Raw genomic sequence first — 16,988 nt, 5'->3', positions numbered from 1 at the left:
AAAAAAAAAAAAAAAAACCTAAAAACTGATTCTGCGAATGGCCGCCACCACCACCACCAATCTAGGCGGAGGCGCTGGCGGAGACGATCGAGTTCTCGCGACGGCTCAACAGATCTTGAAAAGTTTAAAAGCTCCCAAAGAAGATCGTGAAGACATGCTATTGATCTTCTCCACCTTCGATAACCGTCTCTCCGGCATCACTGACCTAATCAACGGCGACGATTCAAAGTCCTCCGATGATGAAGACCTCGACCGTTTCGAAGCCGCCGAGAAAGTCATACTCGTTGACGCTTCCATCTCCACACAACCTTCTCGTCAATCCACTTCGCTTTTCGATCCTCCAAACGATCCTGTCGAGTATTTCACTGCCGTCGATGAAATTATCCAGTGGATGGAACACTTCTCGATCGCGCCGCCGCATCAATCCACCGGAAGAACCGGTCAGATCATATTGGACCGTGCTGAAAACGCGATCCAGCTCGCGATGTCGAGACTCGAAGACGAACTCCGTCACGTGCTGATTTGTAACACCATCCCTCCGGATGCTGTTAGTCGCTACAGTACTAACCGGAGAAGTTCACTCTCTTTCAATTCGCACGACGGCGCGATCGATGATAATTCTGAGAGCTTTGGTGAGGTAAGTGATCCTGGTTCTCATCGGTTTCATGAACGTGGTGTGAGTCTTGGAGATGATTTGTTTGTTGATTTGGTTCGTCCTGAATCGATTCTGAATCTTAAAGATATTATTGATCGTATGGTTAGGTCTGGTTATGAGAGGGAGTGCCTTCAGGTTTATAGTAGTGTTCGTCGTGATGCTTTGGTTGAGTGTTTGGGTATATTAGGTGTTGAGAAGATGAGTATTGAAGATGTTCAGAAGGTTGTGTGGAAGAGTTTGGATGAGAAAATGAAGAATTGGGTGCAAGCTGTTAAGGTTGTTGTTGTAGTTTTGTTGAGTGGGGAGAAGAAGCTTTGTGATAGTCTTTTTGGTGAATTGGATGATTTGAAGGAGATATGTTTCAATGAAACTGCGAAAGGTTGTGTTATGCAGTTGTTGAATTTTGGTGAGGCTATTGCTATTTGTAAGAGGTCTCCTGAGAAGTTGTTTAGGATATTGGATATGTATGAGGCTTTGAGAGATGCTTTGCCTGATTTGCAGGATATGGTTTCGGATGAGTTTGTGATCACTGAGGCGAAGGGTGTGCTTCGTGGACTTGGTGAGGCTGCGAAAGGGACGTTTACTGAATTTGAGAACTGTATTCGGAATGAGACTTCTAGGAAGCCGGTTTTAACTGGGGATGTTCATCCTTTGCCTCGTTATGTAATGAATTACCTGAAACTGCTTGTGGATTATGGTGATGCTATGGATTCGCTACTGGAAATCAGTGAAGAGGATATTTATCGCTTTAAAAATGATTTAGGTGGTGATGATTCCCAGTTAGAGACTTTGTCCCCTTTAGGACGACAAATACTGTTGTTGATGTCTGAACTTGAGTACAATCTTGATGAAAAATCAAAACTTTATGAAGACATTGCATTGCAGCAGGTGTTTTTGATGAACAATCTCTATTACCTAGTGCGCAAAGTGAAGGACTCGGATCTTAGAGCGGTATTGGGAGATGATTGGGTTCGTAAACGCCGCGGCCAGGTACGACAGTATGCTACGGGATACCTCAGAGCCTCTTGGAGCAAAGCCTTGTCTTGTTTGAAGGATGAAGGGATCGGAGGGAGCTCTAATAATGCATCAAGGATGGCTTTGAAGGAAAGGTTCAAGAATTTCAATGCATGTTTTGAAGATATATACAGGATTCAGACAGCTTGGAAGGTACCCGATGATCAGCTTCGCGAAGAGATGCGGATAAATATATCAGAGAAGGTGATTCCTGCATACCGCTCATTCATGGGGAGGTTTAGCAGTCAGCTTGAGGGAAGGCATGCAGGCAAATACATTAAGTATACACCGGAGGATCTAGAGACTTATTTATTACATTTATTTGAAGGATCCCCTGCTGTATTGCATCACATAAGAAGAAAGAGTACATAGTAAATTATAAAATAAGATGCTTTTTACAGGTGAACTCATTTTATCAGGATTAGTTGAAAAAGTTTTCTTGTGTCATGTGTATCTTCTACCTGGATAGTCGTTTATTTTACAGATCTTAATGTTAGAATTGGATTTTTCTCCTGCGAATACTGTAATATCTTTTGTATATATTCATAAGTAGTGTCTCGCACAGCTTATTTATGTTATCCTTCATTACTATACTTGTTGAAATAGTTCTCTCATACTTATAGCTGCTGCCTTGAATTCCGATCTAGTGTAGTTACTTGTCTGCAATTCACATGATTTTCAGTTTTCTATATAATGAAAGATTGTGATTTTCTTACCTGACAGATATCATGTTATCTGTGCATATCTTATGTTGTTTAGCTGATAATAATAATTGAAGTGAGGAGATAAGGCATAGGTGTACCAGAAGCTGGATCTACTCAACATAAAAATTTGCTCATGAAAAGGCTTAGATGATTGTCAAAATAATATTGATAATCCTAGAAGAATCAATGAGTAGATCAACAGTTATTATGTCATTGCCTGAAACTGTGCGATATTGGTTGTTGGAAGTTATGCACTATTCAGCGGTGCAATACAGCGGAAAAGATGTTATCAGTTCATACTTTTTTTATATTACGATCTTCTAGCATTTACTATCAACACTGTTAGATGCCACATCTGTGCAACTTTTTTTGCATTAGTTTGCAGTGCCTTTGTTATATCATAATCAGTAGCTCTGGCTATGTCGGCATTGCTAATTCTGCAAGAGGAATAAACTAACCTGAGGATTTGCGTTTGTCCCTTGAACTGAGCTCTCAAATAAGCATACCCTTTACTCTGTCAGTCATATGCCTGAATTGAAACTTCATGATATTGTATCAGTGATCAGACACCTGCTGAAACTATATTATTAGTTGTAAATGTTCTTTGTTATTGTTAATACGGTTCATTGAAATACTTGTCATGCTTGCTGGCAGTAGAGATTGTCCCATCACATGATCATGACATCTGCATTTTTGTTCAGGTATTACTTTGCACTTACACTGTCTATAAACTGCTAGAATTAGAATTGCGATATCCTGAGCATGTGAAGTAACTATATTTGTATGATAATGTCCTCTTTTGGCTGAACAAGTTAAGTAACTGGTGGCATAGCCGATTTCAGTGTCCCAGGGAGGGTAAGAGGTGAACTAGGAAAAATGGTTTTCACTGTGAGTCACTGTTTTCCCGGTATGTTATTTTACTATTTTTTTGGACAAATTAAGAGTTCATAGGTTCAATATTTTGTTAGTTGAGGTTTATTTTTCTGAAAAGTTTTCGAAATTTATTTTTCTAAAAAAAATATCAAAAACATTTTTTTCTCGAAAAATTGTGAGAAAAATCAAAAAATTATTTTTCTCTCTAATCAAATTTTTTGAGTAAAAAGCAAAAAAAAAGTTTATAAATCATTTTTTATTGAAAAAATATATAAATTTTTTTATTGGAAAATGTCAAAAAAAAAATTATTTCTCGAAATAAATAAAAAAAATTTCGAAATATTTAAAAAAATAAAAAATGTTAAAAAAGTGGACCTTTAGACCCTATTAAGTTCACAAAATTTTAAGATTATAGCCTTTTTAAATATGAAATTTTTTAGCTCCCCTAACATGTGGTCTGAGATCAATGATTAATGGACTTGTAAAATTGAGAGTTCTATCTATCTCTGATTACGATAGTGCAGCTTTCCCGTTTCCGTTTGTTTTCATGCCTTGCCTCTTCATTTTTTGTTTTTTTGTCAACTTTCTACGTCAAACTAACAGATGCAGAACACTAGGTACTATTTCAAATCATAATAAGTGGAACACCACTAACACATACGGAAGAGAAAGAAAACTCAAAATTTGACAGAACTTATGGTTACACCAGAATTTACAGTACATGAAAGTCCCGTTCTAACATTAATTAAAACAGGTGCTAGTAACTTGCAAACTGCCTACACATTACAAAGACCTAGGTACACATCTTCAACCATGAAGACAAATACATATTTTTTTGCTTTCCTCTTCACTTAAAAATTATTAAAAAAAAAATAAACTGCTGCTAGAGCAAGTTATTCTTCCTTGATGCCTTCTCTGTTAAACCCTGCTGTTAGCAGGTAGGGGAAGAACACCATCAAAGAAATCACCAAAATAGCCACGAGGCTCATGTACTAGCCTTGAGATGATATCTCTTAGTGTGATTAGTCCTTCAAGGTTCCCGTCATCGTCCACTACATAGACCCTATGAATCTTCTCTTTGTCAAGCAATTGAATCAACTCTTTCAGTGTACAGTCCTTTTTGCATGTAATGAATTCAATTGACATTAAGAATGCGTTTTTATTCTTCTCTAAGTAGCTTCTAACGGCATTCAGAAAGTCTTTCACTGTAACGGTTCTGTCAAAGTGGGAGCATGCAATGAGTATGAAGTAATGAAACAGATAGAACAACTAAAGAAAGAAAGAAAATATCTGCAATGCAAGCTTAACACTTGACAGGGCTATTTTATCAGATTAAAAGGGGTAACCATAGTTTTAATAGAAGGTCTGCGACACAAGGTTTTTGATGTCTCTGTGACCGTGTTTGAGGCTACATTAGCTGCATTTGACTGTGTTTCTCAGCATTATCAAGGACCGTGACACAACTGCACCGACAATTCAAAACCTTAGTGGTTGCATACCTGTAATCGTGATAGATTTCTGGGGCAGTTAGCAAGAACTGAACATCTCGCAAACTTATATTACCAACCGCCGTGCTGCCACCTCTTTTGATTACAGGCACTCCTCCAACCCTCTTTTTCCTCATCTCTTTAAATGCTTGAAGGACTGGTTCATCCTCATATACCTGAAAAGAAGGAAATAATCACTGTAAAGTTTCATCAACATCAACAAGCTTACTTGAGAAGGGAAAATGAAGGATAGCATTTGCCATATATGTACACAAATTTAAGAAAAGCAGGAGCATTTTTCTCTGTATGCACCATATGATAATGTTTTAGAATTATGCCAATTGTATTTTATATTGTAGCAGGTATATTGTTCGTGAGAACTTCGACAAAAGATAGGCACACACCTTGATGATTTGCTTTGATGCTACAAGAGGAAGACCAACTTCAGATAGCTCCTTGGTCCCCCAACTTTCGAACCACTGAAGTCCAGCACATTCGGCCAACATATGAATCACGGCGGCTTGTGTAATAATATTATCGATTATACCAGCACCTAAGTCTACCACAGGAACACTCTTCATCTTGTACTTAGAAAGCAGTAAGAGCATGGTCAGAAATGAGTTTGATCTCTCCAAAGCTAGAAACGGTGCCCATCGGAATGTCCCTGAAATATCTCGAACCTGTTCACGAAAAAAGTTAGTTACTGAAAATAACTAAATAGAAACTAATTAGTTGGTTGACATTGCAAAGGCGGATATACAACCTTGGTGTTCTTATAAAGCTCAGAAGAAGTCAGATCCTCGAAAAAGTTTCCCGATGTTGTTGCTGCCGATCCGAGGCCTAAGGCTTCAAGTTCAAGAGCAAAAGTATTTCCGTTTGCTGCAGCTGCAATATCTTTTGCACTGGTTGGAGTGGATGGACTCCTAGGAGATGGAGGTTCAGACTGTCAAAAATCATTAACACATTAGCTTAGTGTAAAAATGAAACATCTAATTCAATATATCAGGTATCATATCATTTTTTAAGTACTCCCTCTTTGAAATAGTCCATCATTGAATTGAAAACACTATCATGTAAATATGAAGTGCAACAATCAAATCATCCTTCTACCAACAAAAATTCATATAAGAAATCATAAAAAGCACCAAAGTTTTTTGTAAATTTTATATTCGTATGTCTTTTCCTGATTTTTGTTCTGAAAGTGAGGGGGGTCACTGTCCAAGAAGTATAAGAAATTTAAATTGACATGTGACATATGTATGTATCTAACCTGATGCAGAATCCATACAACAATTCCAGCAAACTCAATTATTCCGATGTATCTATCAATCCAACTAGCATCTTCAGGTGCATCAACATCCACCACAGGTGCACTTAGAATATTGTGACGTGCCAGTATTTTAACAGCTTCAGCTAAGGTAGCATCTGATTTGATTTCAATTTCTAACAAACAAAAACATCAAATTTATTATACTTTAAAAACAAACCCAAAAGGCACACACAATAAATCATATAACTTTTTTCATTCGGGTATTATCAAAATCACCTTTTTTAGATCACAAGTCTCTCTCACACACAGTAAAGTACCTTGGTTTGAAGGAGGAAAAGGAAAAGCAGAAACAGGTATGCCTTCAAAACAAGCGTTAAGCTTCTCTGTAGGACTTAACTGTGCCTCTTGACAGTCCCATAGATCCTCTACTCTCATCCCAACTTTCGCTTCTGGGCTTTTTGGACTCTCTCCCATTTTTGCCTTACAATTTCGGTCTATGTAATAACTGCAAACAAAACGCTGACAAAGTTATATGATATCTATTCTCTTTGCTACTCCCAACACATTTTCCCATAATACTTGAAAATAGGATCTTATAATATAATCTAATATCACATTGCATATTACTGTTCCACACTGTACTTTAGTTATTGTAAGCGTGTACGGCTAAGATGAGTTTACATAGTGTATGTGATTCAATTATAGATAGTGGTCAACTCAACCCCACTATTTTTTATGCTTATCCAAAATAGTATTGATTATGCAAACATCTCAATCCGGTTTTTACTATGGGCCACAAGACTAGAGTGTTTTGCGCATCCATAGAATACAATGCAATTCATTTATGCGTGGTTTTATTTTTTTATTGATTAGCAATCATGTCTAAAAACATTTCTTATTCTAAAATATTAACAAAATGAGTCAGATGTTCACTTATTTTGATTTTTTCTTTTTGTTTATTTCTTGATTTTAAATTACATTATTATTAATGTAATTGTTTTCTGGGTCCTATTATAAAACTAAATTGAATACAATAAAAATAAAAAGGTTTTTTTTTTATATAGATATATAAAGACACGAAACGAATTAAGAGTAGTTGGATGATTATATATATATATATATATATATTAAAACAAATATAAATGAACAAAGATTTTAATACTTTTCTGAAATTATTTTTTTATGTATTTGTATATTACTAATGTGATAAATATATAGTAAAAATATATTGCATTGAAAATAATATTATTTAAACATTATAGTTAATAAAAAGTGTATTAAAAATTTAAATGATCAATTATTTCTATAAATTTTCTTTTTTAAGTTAGTCAATTATTTTAGATTGAAATGAACAATTTTTTATTAAAAAATTCTACTTTAAATATTCATGTATCCTAATTAAATTCTTAACATGCAGTACATGCTACTTAATTCATTATTATATTCAAATGGGTTGAGAAGAAGATAGGATCAATGTCTCACTTCTCTACCCATGGTCCCTCCTTCCATGACTATTGATTAAAAATGGCAGGTATATATTTTCAGATCTAACAAGTAGTGTTCATAAAATAATTTAAAATTTGCAGAGAACTGGGTCACGGCACTTTTTTGTATGTACATAAAAAATAATTAGGAGAAGAGATAGGGTCTAGATTTAAGGTAAGAAAATTTTAATAACACTTACAAATAAAATTTATATTTATTTTTCTCCAATAATATTAATAATAATAGTAAACTTCAATATTTCTACTCATATTTTATAAATACACTCAAATAACAAATATATATGTAAGTACATTTGTAAATATTTTTTAGATCTTAGTGCTAAATGAATATGAACTTTTTTAGTTTAATTTAGACATCATTTCACATTTTAAATTTATTTTTATAAATATTCTTTTGTTTTCATTTTTACTTCTAAAAAACTAGTTTAGAAAGCTTTAAAATTAATTTTTGCTGCGGATAGTATATCTGCTTATATTTAAAAACTTTACTTTTGTCAAAAAAACAAGTCAAAAGAAAAACAACTTACTTTGCAAAGAAGAAAAACTACAATTGTGTATTTTAAATTAATGTACAGTAATTATTTTTGGGACAAACATTTATTTTATATTATTTTCACTATTTTTAGTCAACAAAAAAAAATACTATTCATTTTTTGGAACGAATATCTATTTGTGAATTGCACGACCGAGTACTTAAATTAATTAAAAAGAAATACTAAAACTAATTAAAATGTGAATAATTAATATTAGAATAAAAAAACATATAATAAAGGCCATTGCATTCAGTGGTCATTTATCTTAATTTTGTGTGTGTCAAATTCACTATTTATCTTCTTTGTTTTTATAAAATTATTTATCCTTTCTTTTTACATCAAACTAATCATTTGTATTTTTTTTAAAACAAATTGCCTTTATATATAGTTAATACAATAAACGCCATTTAACGGAAGAAGAAAAAAAAAACACATTTTTTTTTTAAATATTATAAAAACCATTGCATTTAGTGGTCATTTATCTTAATTTTTGTGTCAAAATTATCCATTTAATTTGTTTATATCAAATTAATCATTTGTATTTAAATACAACAGGGACAACTTTTTATTTCATAGATTTACCTATATGTTTGTTAAATAATTTTAATATAAATAATAGGCTAAATTTAACTTAATTTCAGATAACGTTTTAGTCTTTTATCTTTTTTTTTCCGAGTTGGTCATTTATTTTAATTTTAAGTGACAATTTAATATTTTATATTTTAAAATATCATCAATGTTATCCTTTTTTTTTTTACAAAAATTCAAAAAAATCATCAAAATTTTCAACCAAAACCCATAAAATTAATAATCATCTTCAATATAATGCAAATTTCATCAAATTCATGACTCAAATATTCAAATAAACTCAAATTTGATCTCCAACAACATTAAATAAATAATGAAAACATGAGTTTATTTCAAAATTTAAGTTATGAATTTGATTGAATTTGCATTTTATTGAAGATGATAATGAATTTTATGGGTGTTGGTTGAAAATTTTGATAATTTTTTTGAATTTTTGTAAAAAATAAGATAACATTGTTGACATTTTAAAACATAAAATATCAACTTGTCACTTAAAATTAAAATAAAGGACCAACTTAAAAAAAAAAGATAAAAGACTAAAACATTATCTAATATTAAATTAAGGGACCACAAATGTAATTTATTTAGCCTAAATAATATTTCACCATTCAACACTATTATTAATCTCAAATTTACATCAAAAATAGACCACAATATTCAATAAAAACTTCAAAAAACTCAAGTGTTTTTTATATATAACAAAATCATGTTAATCTTGAAGGTTGTTTTTTTAAGTCAATGACGATAGCTATACTTTAATAAAGTTGAATATTGTTTGATAGTTCGAATAATTTATCTTTTTGAATAATCGCATTTTCAAATAAAAAATATAAGTGGACGATAAATAAAAATCATTTCAATTATGTAAATATTTTTAAATATAAAATACTAACTTAATAAGAAAAATACAAAAGATCAATTTGGCAAATGAACCATATGACATTAAACTTGTGTGCTTTACGTCATAACTTATATATGTTTGATGTGTAAGATAGAAAAAAATATAATATAATATACATTTGAATAAAAATAGGATACTGATACAATAAATATTATCATATTATATATTTAATACACACATGATAATCTAGTAATATTTTATTTTGTCATGATATAATATATATTATATTATATTTAAATAATAAAATTATTATTGTAAATAATTACATATTAATTTTTTAATTAATTTATTATGTTTTTAATATTATAAATTAACAAAAAAGTCAAATAAATAATAAAAATTTTATATTAAAACTATTCGTTGACACTATTAAATAAATAATTTAAAAACAAAATCATGTATAACTAAATAATTATATTTTATTTATTAGAGTGTAAATAAAAATAATATATAAAAAAATTGAAAAATTTGAATTCACGCTTTTGGATCATTTTGCTGGAATCGAGAATTTATAAAATTTATTATTTTTATTTTTTAATTAAAATTACAAAACTAAAAAAACCAATCATTTTTAAATTAGGCCATTTGATTTCAATAAAACGATGTTACCTATTTTCTTTCAAAGATTTAAAAAAAGAAAATATAGAGTATCCGAGTTGCAAAACAAAAATGCGTGATTGATATATCAATAGTCAAAAATCCTAGAAACAATATCCACTTCCATCTACTCTTCCATATAATATAAAAACTTTAGTGAAAGAGGGAAAAACTTTTGGTGTTGTTTACTAGCGTCTGTTCGCTTCTCTTCTCTGTGGGCGTTCGAACCAACATTTCATATTTGGTTACTTTACTCCAAACAAACCATAAAAACACACTCCAAACAAACAAACTCGTCTTCTTCACTACAAGATCATAACAATGGATTCAAATCCTTCTTCCGGTGCTTCTCAATTCCTCACCAATCTTCCCTCTCGTGGCACTTTCTCTTCCACTATATACTCTTCCAATCAGGTACTACATTTTCCCTTTCCTTTCTCATTCTAAACCCTAGCTTTCTAATCTCTATTTCATTTTTTATTTTTATATTTATTCACCAATTGTACTTGCTGCTTATTATTTTAACCGCTGTATATTATTTTTATATGTTAATCTGTCCATTATATTGTGATATATTTTCTGCCACCTCCTTGATGTAAAATTCCAACTTATACCTTTTGATGTTTTTATGAGGTTATTATATAAGAGACTATATGTTTTTGAATTTGATCTTCTGTTTTTGCAGAGTGGAATGCGGGTTTATGTATGTGATCATGATACTTCACCACCAGGTCTTTTTCATTCATAATCTTAAATTATTTTCACATGTTTTTGCAAATTATAATAGCATAGTGTAGCTGCTTTGGTACTTTTATGTTACCCTGCCCCAAAGCAGTGAATTTGGGGGAAGAAACAAACAAAACATTTTCCTTTTTATCATTTTACATTTGCATACCCATCTGTCCGCTTTCCTATTGCACTAAGAGCATCTACAACTGTGAACTCAATATGAGTTCTTTAGATGAGGTCTACTGTGCCACATCATCTTGAAGCAATTCATTCATTTTCTACTCCAACGCCAACGGTGAACTCAAGATTCAAGTTCTATTATGGCACATCACCCTAAATCAACTCATTCATTTTTTACGATTTAACTTTTAAAAAATCATATTATATTCCATTACTTTAATTTATACATTAATATTTAATTTTATTATAACTTAAAATATTAATTTAAATGGAAAAATAAATAAAAAAGTACGTTAATAAAAACTTTAATAAACTTCTGTAACAAAAATTGTGAAGAAAAAGTACGAGTAACAAATTGTTTCTATTAATGAGCTAACAATCGTAATTAAAGGAGAAAAAAAAAAACTAACGGTGGTATATTAACTAAAAAAAAGCTAATGGTTACAAAATTATTATTATTTAATAAATTAAAAAGAAGTTAACGGCTATAAATTAATAAAAAATGATAAATTTATTATTATTAATAAATTAATAAAAGGTAGCGGTTATAATTATATTATTATTAAATTGTGAAAGTAGATAAAAAAAAAGGTAACTGCTATGAAGCACCGTTCCTTCCTGACAGTACCGTGATGACACTTTGTCACGACTCCAACGGTGAACCTACAAAAAACTGGAAGTTAAGTAATTATATGCTGGCGGACGAACTCATTTTCACTCCCGTTGCAGATGCTCTAAGTGTGTAAATTATTATAAATTGTAGTTTTATGTATAGTTTTGAATTTGATGGCGAATAAAATATGGAAGATAAGACCGACGCATATAAAGGAAAATCAAAGAGAGAAGGCTTGAACTTTGACACTCATAGAATATTGTTCGAAAAGAAATTTTTGACAGTTGGTTATTGTATTATGAAAGAAAATAAACTGGCGTAGGTTTCAAATGCAGGACTGAAGTTTTTTTTTTGAAGGGAATGAAGTAAAAAATAAGAAAAATATAAAGTAACCGTTATAGAGGCTAAAAAACTAATGTTAATTGCTAAGGGTAAATTTGGTAGTAAAAAACTAATGGTAACTACTAAGGGCAAGGTTGTGTTTCAGAACATGTTCTGTCAATGCTATTACACATGCTAAATATTTATCTCCTTGGCTTCTCTAACTTGAAGGGTTCATTTTTAAAATGAATCATGCCAATGCCATTGAATTTTTCATTTCCTATGTGTTTCTGTAGAAATTATGGAATTATTTTTTACAGTTGAAGCTCCTTCCAACTGCTTGGTCATAATGCCATGACATATTTTCCTGAACTGTTTTTTTTGTCTTGTGGATTCTAGCTATAAGTAGATGGTTGTTGTAAAATGACTTTGACTCCCTTCCTTATTTATCCAGAAGGGCAACATATTAAGACAAATCAACAGAACATACTGATTAGATCACTCACCTTGAAGAAACAAAAAGCTGATTCCAGCTCAAAGGATGGATCTGACAGTTCAAGAAAGAGGTATTATTCTCGCATCCCACCTTTTGTAGAAGAGTCAAGTGTATGATTATCATTTGTTGGATTTTTCTCTATTTCAGTGAAAAACATGCGGGATGAGTTTCTCGTACTGCTTGGTACTTTTAGTTTTTTATATGTTAATTAGTTATGGCATGCCTCCCATTCTTTTATGTCTGTATTTTAGTTATTCCAATGTTATTGATTTTGTCTCATCACACTCTATATAAGAACTGCGGAAAAGGTTTTGGATAGCAGAGCTTCAGCCAAGAAACCTAATAGTCAGTCAAACTCTCGGCAAGGTGAGTTCATACGATTTTTATGACGCATTAGCATTGGGTTTATACCTCTTTTTGCTGTTCACAAGAACATTTATTTGTTTCTTGAGATTGTTAGTTTGTCTTCCTAATTTGTATGTGGGGTCATCACTCTTGTCTCATGGTTCCTTCTTGAAGCTTAGATGTCATTCTGTCTGATACACGTTTAAACATGCCATCAAGCTTATATTTTCATTTTGTATATCCATCAATAAAAGAATTCACCCAATATTGTTTTTATTGAATGTGGATTAAACAGATAAAAGTCATGTTTGGTAATGGGTATCAAGTTTGCATTCTCAAGATGCCTTTGTTTTTGTTATAAAAATTATTATCAAGTGATATATATATATACACACACAAATCACTAGTTGAATCTACAGTGAACCAAGACAATTGCATTTGACATTATGAACCTTTATAAGGCCAATAAGCTTGTAGCTCACTTAGCTAGGGCTGATTTTGAGACTTTGTTGTGATGATTATTGGAAAAAACTCAAGCCTCAAATTGAAAAGAGATAAGGTATGAGAAAATTTTATAATGAGTGACACTCAGCTTATAAGCCGGTTTTATATGAATTAGTTAGACTTGTTATAAAAAAACCTAATATGGTATCAAAGCCTATCAATTTGGGCCACCCACCAAATTATCCACACTAATCCCATCATTGTTGAGTGTGAGGTGGTGTATTGGGAAAAATCCAAGTCCCACATTGAAAAGAGATAAGATGTGAAAAAGAGTTTATAAAGAGAGAACTTTCTCGCCTTATGAACCAGTTTTGTAAGGATGAGTTAGACACAATATAAAATACGTAATAGTGATAATATTGGAGGTTTAATTATCTAATAGGTCATCTATCCCCATTCTCTTTCCAGGTGCTTGCACCTATAATATAAGAACCACCCACACACCCCTCCCCTCCCAAAGAAAAATAAATAGATTTAAGAAGACAGAAGAATGATGCAAATTAAGTAAGTTGAGCTGCTTCTTGAACTTAATCAAGTGGTTGTGATATGTAAGAATTTGACATGAGGCTGTATATCCAAGTCATGGGATGGCTGGACATGTTTTGACCGCCTGTATTGTACAGTATATATCTGTATTTTTCATCTTATCTTGTCTTGCCATGGCTTTTAAACATGCAGAGGGATCAAGTGGTCAATCATCCAATAGGGACTTCCAGAGCTTGACTGTAGAGAGGCTTCGAGCTCTTTTGAGAGCTAAAGGTCTTTCAGCCAAAGGAAAAAAGGCAAGTAGTCCTATACGGGTTGCATTGAGACAGCTAATATGCATCCAGGCATAGATGATCATTCATGAGTTGCTTGATAATATTTTTGTTTACTTTTGCTTCATATATATATCATAATAAGATAGTTGTTGTGAACTGGTTTATTATTTATCCATGACTGATTATCGTTGAATCCTTTGCTCGCGTAAATTTTATGCTCACTTTCCTTTCTAATTCGAGGAATAAAATGTGTAGGATGAGCTTATTACACGTCTAAGAGATGCAGATGGGTCAGCTTAGTATGGAGGGTGGAACACCTGCTCATTTAGCATCCAATGTAAGAGTAATTAGCTTTTCTGCTTGTACTTAGGATCTGGAACCAATATACATATAAAGCTAGTGTAAACCACAGTGAGATTTGAATATTATCGTTTTGGCGCTATTGCTTCATGAGTGGCAGTATTATGTTATTTGTGAGAATTTTTTGTTACAAATTGAAAGCCTTGATATTAGTTCTTATTCTGGAAAGGAAATGACTTCTTGATTGCTCTTAACTTTCAAGTCAAGTAGAATTGCAATGCGATCTATTCATCATAGTTCGGTAAAAAAAACTAATTCACTTAAGGAAGAACTTTCCCCACCCCAAACATAATTCCGGGTGGACACTACGGATATCGTGAGGTTTTTAGTAGCAAAGGAGTTTTGAGAAATAGATAGACACTAAAAATGATGGAACACATACTTGATGGTCTCTCATCACTAGTAGGACAAATAAAGGATTTAGATATGGGACGATATTGATATCCAACATCTTTGAACCTTTTTTCACAACACAGTATTTGTAGACTAAAATATATAATTTATGATTTTAGAAGATTTTGACAGTTGTACAAGTCTAATTTTGTATTCAATATATTCAAACACCTGTTACCAACTCCATTGAAAACAAATGATATCTACTGACTTAGATGTCGCTGATTTATTTGTTGATACAAAAAGAAAAATTCATCACCTTATTAGAGATGGATAAAATTTTAAAATGTTTAAGAGATAAGAATTTATCATTATAAATTTGCTATTTGACATGGGCGGTCTTAGTTCATCTTAGTTTTATAATGATGTAAAAAATAATTGAAAATCAATTGAATGATCAATAGATTCTTCAATCCAATAAGTGTATCTTTTGTTTTCAAGGGAAATTATTAATTTGATTATAACCAACAAAAATTGAAAGTGAATCTCAATTTTTTTAGAACAAATACATAACGATATTTGTAGGTCAATACCTCCACCACGTGAACCATTTAAATATATATGGTTTTAATTGGTTTTAACATAAAACAAAACATCTTGTAGCACATGTTAATACACAAAATAAACTTACATAATTATTTATTAAATGTATATAGTTAATTGCAAGACCACTAATTTATGAGATGCAAATATCTAATTTTCATTTGGGAACACGCAGTCTTGCGTGTTGCAACATTCATTTACATCAAGTTAACAAGTTATTAAAACTCTTCCTCTATAGAATTGACTTTTGGCCAAGAATCTAATATTTTCAACTAATTTTTTAAAAAAAATTTATCCTATACCCCTATATTTCTACCTATACCCTCACAAATTTTAAAAAATGCCAAATATACCCTTGATTTTTTTTTACTATTTTATCAACTCAAATTAAGATTTACCGGAAAACTTATTTAAAGTTTTCTGGTACTATTAAAAAAAAAAAATTGGCGTGTACTGGAAAACTTCTTCACAAGTTTTTCGGTAAACCGCTTCTGTACCAGAAACTTGTGAAGAAGGTTTCCGGTGCACACTAATTTTTTTTTAAAATAATTTCTTTTTCGAAAAACTTAGAAAAAGTTTTTCTGTAATGTAACTACTTTACCGGAAAACTTGGAAAAATATTTTTGGGGTGTAGCTTCTTTAGCGAAAAACTTGGAAATAATTTTACATAATACATTGTGTACCGGAAAACTTTAAAAAAAAATTCCGGTAAAATTGAATTTTTTTTATATAAATATTAAGATTTATACGATGGCAAAAATGCCATTTCCTTATATTTGTGGGGGGTAAAGGTAAAATGTGAGGAATACAGAGTAAAATTTTCATTTTTTTATAAGTAGTGTATGTTTTAATTGCTCCAACACGACCCACTAAGATGAACTTTCATAACACGCGTACTAAGATTGACCCTCAAAAAAGGTTGAAAATAAATTTTGGATGTATCTTCATTTATTATAATGTAGATTGACATTATCTCATCTTGATCATTGAACCAAACAATGTGATATGAAAACTGAAAACATAATTCTTTTGCAAAGGTTAGCAAATCAATTACCAAATGTATTTATTGATCCAAAAAGTGTGACTAAATTATATATACCAATTGCTAATGTTCTAATCAAAATGAATGTTTTTGTTAAACAATTTAATATTGCAAATGAATCTTAATTGCACCTAAATCTTGGTAGGTCATTCGATTCCAAATATAGTAATTCACGAACAAGAAAAGAAACTAAAATAAGGATCTTCTAACATTATCGATATTTAAGCTCTAAAGAGATTGATTAGGTACTTGAAATTAATGAAAGGAGAGAGATATCACTAAATCATGTCAATAATAGAATGCAAAGAAACTCACATAAAGCTAATATTGATGATGTATTTGCAAATAATATAGCGCCTAAATGTGATAAATGATAATAAAAAACATAAACTAAAGTCTATTAAATATTGGCCAAAATAAAAAGATGCAATTAAAGCTGAATTAAATTTGCTTTATAAGCGAAAAGTTTTTGAACATATAGTCCAAACATATGCATGTGTGACACCATTCGACTTGCTAGTCGCCACTCAAGGATTTTGGGAAAGACCCTAAAATTGATTTTGGCTAGACGTAT

General features: G+C 31.3%; 3 protein-coding genes across 3 annotated transcripts; 2 read left to right on the top strand and 1 right to left on the bottom strand.

Annotated features, from left to right (window-relative positions):
• Positions 1 to 6: 6 nt before the first annotated feature.
• LOC101513913 (exocyst complex component EXO70B1-like) lies at positions 7 to 2,291 on the top strand. The gene has a single exon (NM_001364755.1). The coding sequence runs from the start codon at positions 38 to 40 to the stop codon at positions 2,039 to 2,041; it is 2,004 nt and encodes a 667-aa protein (NP_001351684.1). The 5' UTR covers positions 7 to 37; the 3' UTR covers positions 2,042 to 2,291.
• Positions 2,292 to 3,908: 1,617 nt separating this feature from the next.
• Positions 3,909 to 6,654, bottom strand: LOC101514251 (SNF1-related protein kinase regulatory subunit gamma-1). The gene is made up of 6 exons (XM_004515759.4): positions 6,321 to 6,654; positions 6,004 to 6,176; positions 5,497 to 5,676; positions 5,138 to 5,413; positions 4,746 to 4,909; positions 3,909 to 4,462 (listed from the first exon to the last, which is right to left on the bottom strand). Exons 1-6 carry the CDS (start codon positions 6,475 to 6,477, stop codon positions 4,165 to 4,167), a joined length of 1,248 nt encoding a protein of 415 aa, XP_004515816.1. The 5' UTR covers positions 6,478 to 6,654; the 3' UTR covers positions 3,909 to 4,164.
• Positions 6,655 to 10,241: 3,587 nt separating this feature from the next.
• On the top strand, positions 10,242 to 14,630 carry LOC101514567 (protein LOWER TEMPERATURE 1). Its single transcript, XM_004515761.4, has 6 exons — positions 10,242 to 10,541; positions 10,813 to 10,858; positions 12,425 to 12,536; positions 12,762 to 12,832; positions 13,994 to 14,097; positions 14,332 to 14,630. The coding sequence occupies exons 1-6, from the start codon at positions 10,449 to 10,451 to the stop codon at positions 14,374 to 14,376; spliced, it is 471 nt and encodes a 156-aa protein (XP_004515818.1). The 5' UTR covers positions 10,242 to 10,448; the 3' UTR covers positions 14,377 to 14,630.
• The last annotated feature ends 2,358 nt before the right edge of the window (positions 14,631 to 16,988 follow it).

The sequence above is a fragment of the Cicer arietinum genome, chromosome 7 (assembly GCF_000331145.2).
Source record: "Cicer arietinum cultivar CDC Frontier isolate Library 1 chromosome 7, Cicar.CDCFrontier_v2.0, whole genome shotgun sequence".
NCBI classification, from domain to species: domain Eukaryota; kingdom Viridiplantae; phylum Streptophyta; class Magnoliopsida; order Fabales; family Fabaceae; genus Cicer; species Cicer arietinum.
Note: the sequence above shows the minus strand (reverse complement) of the source record. Positions and strands in the feature narration are given on the sequence as shown.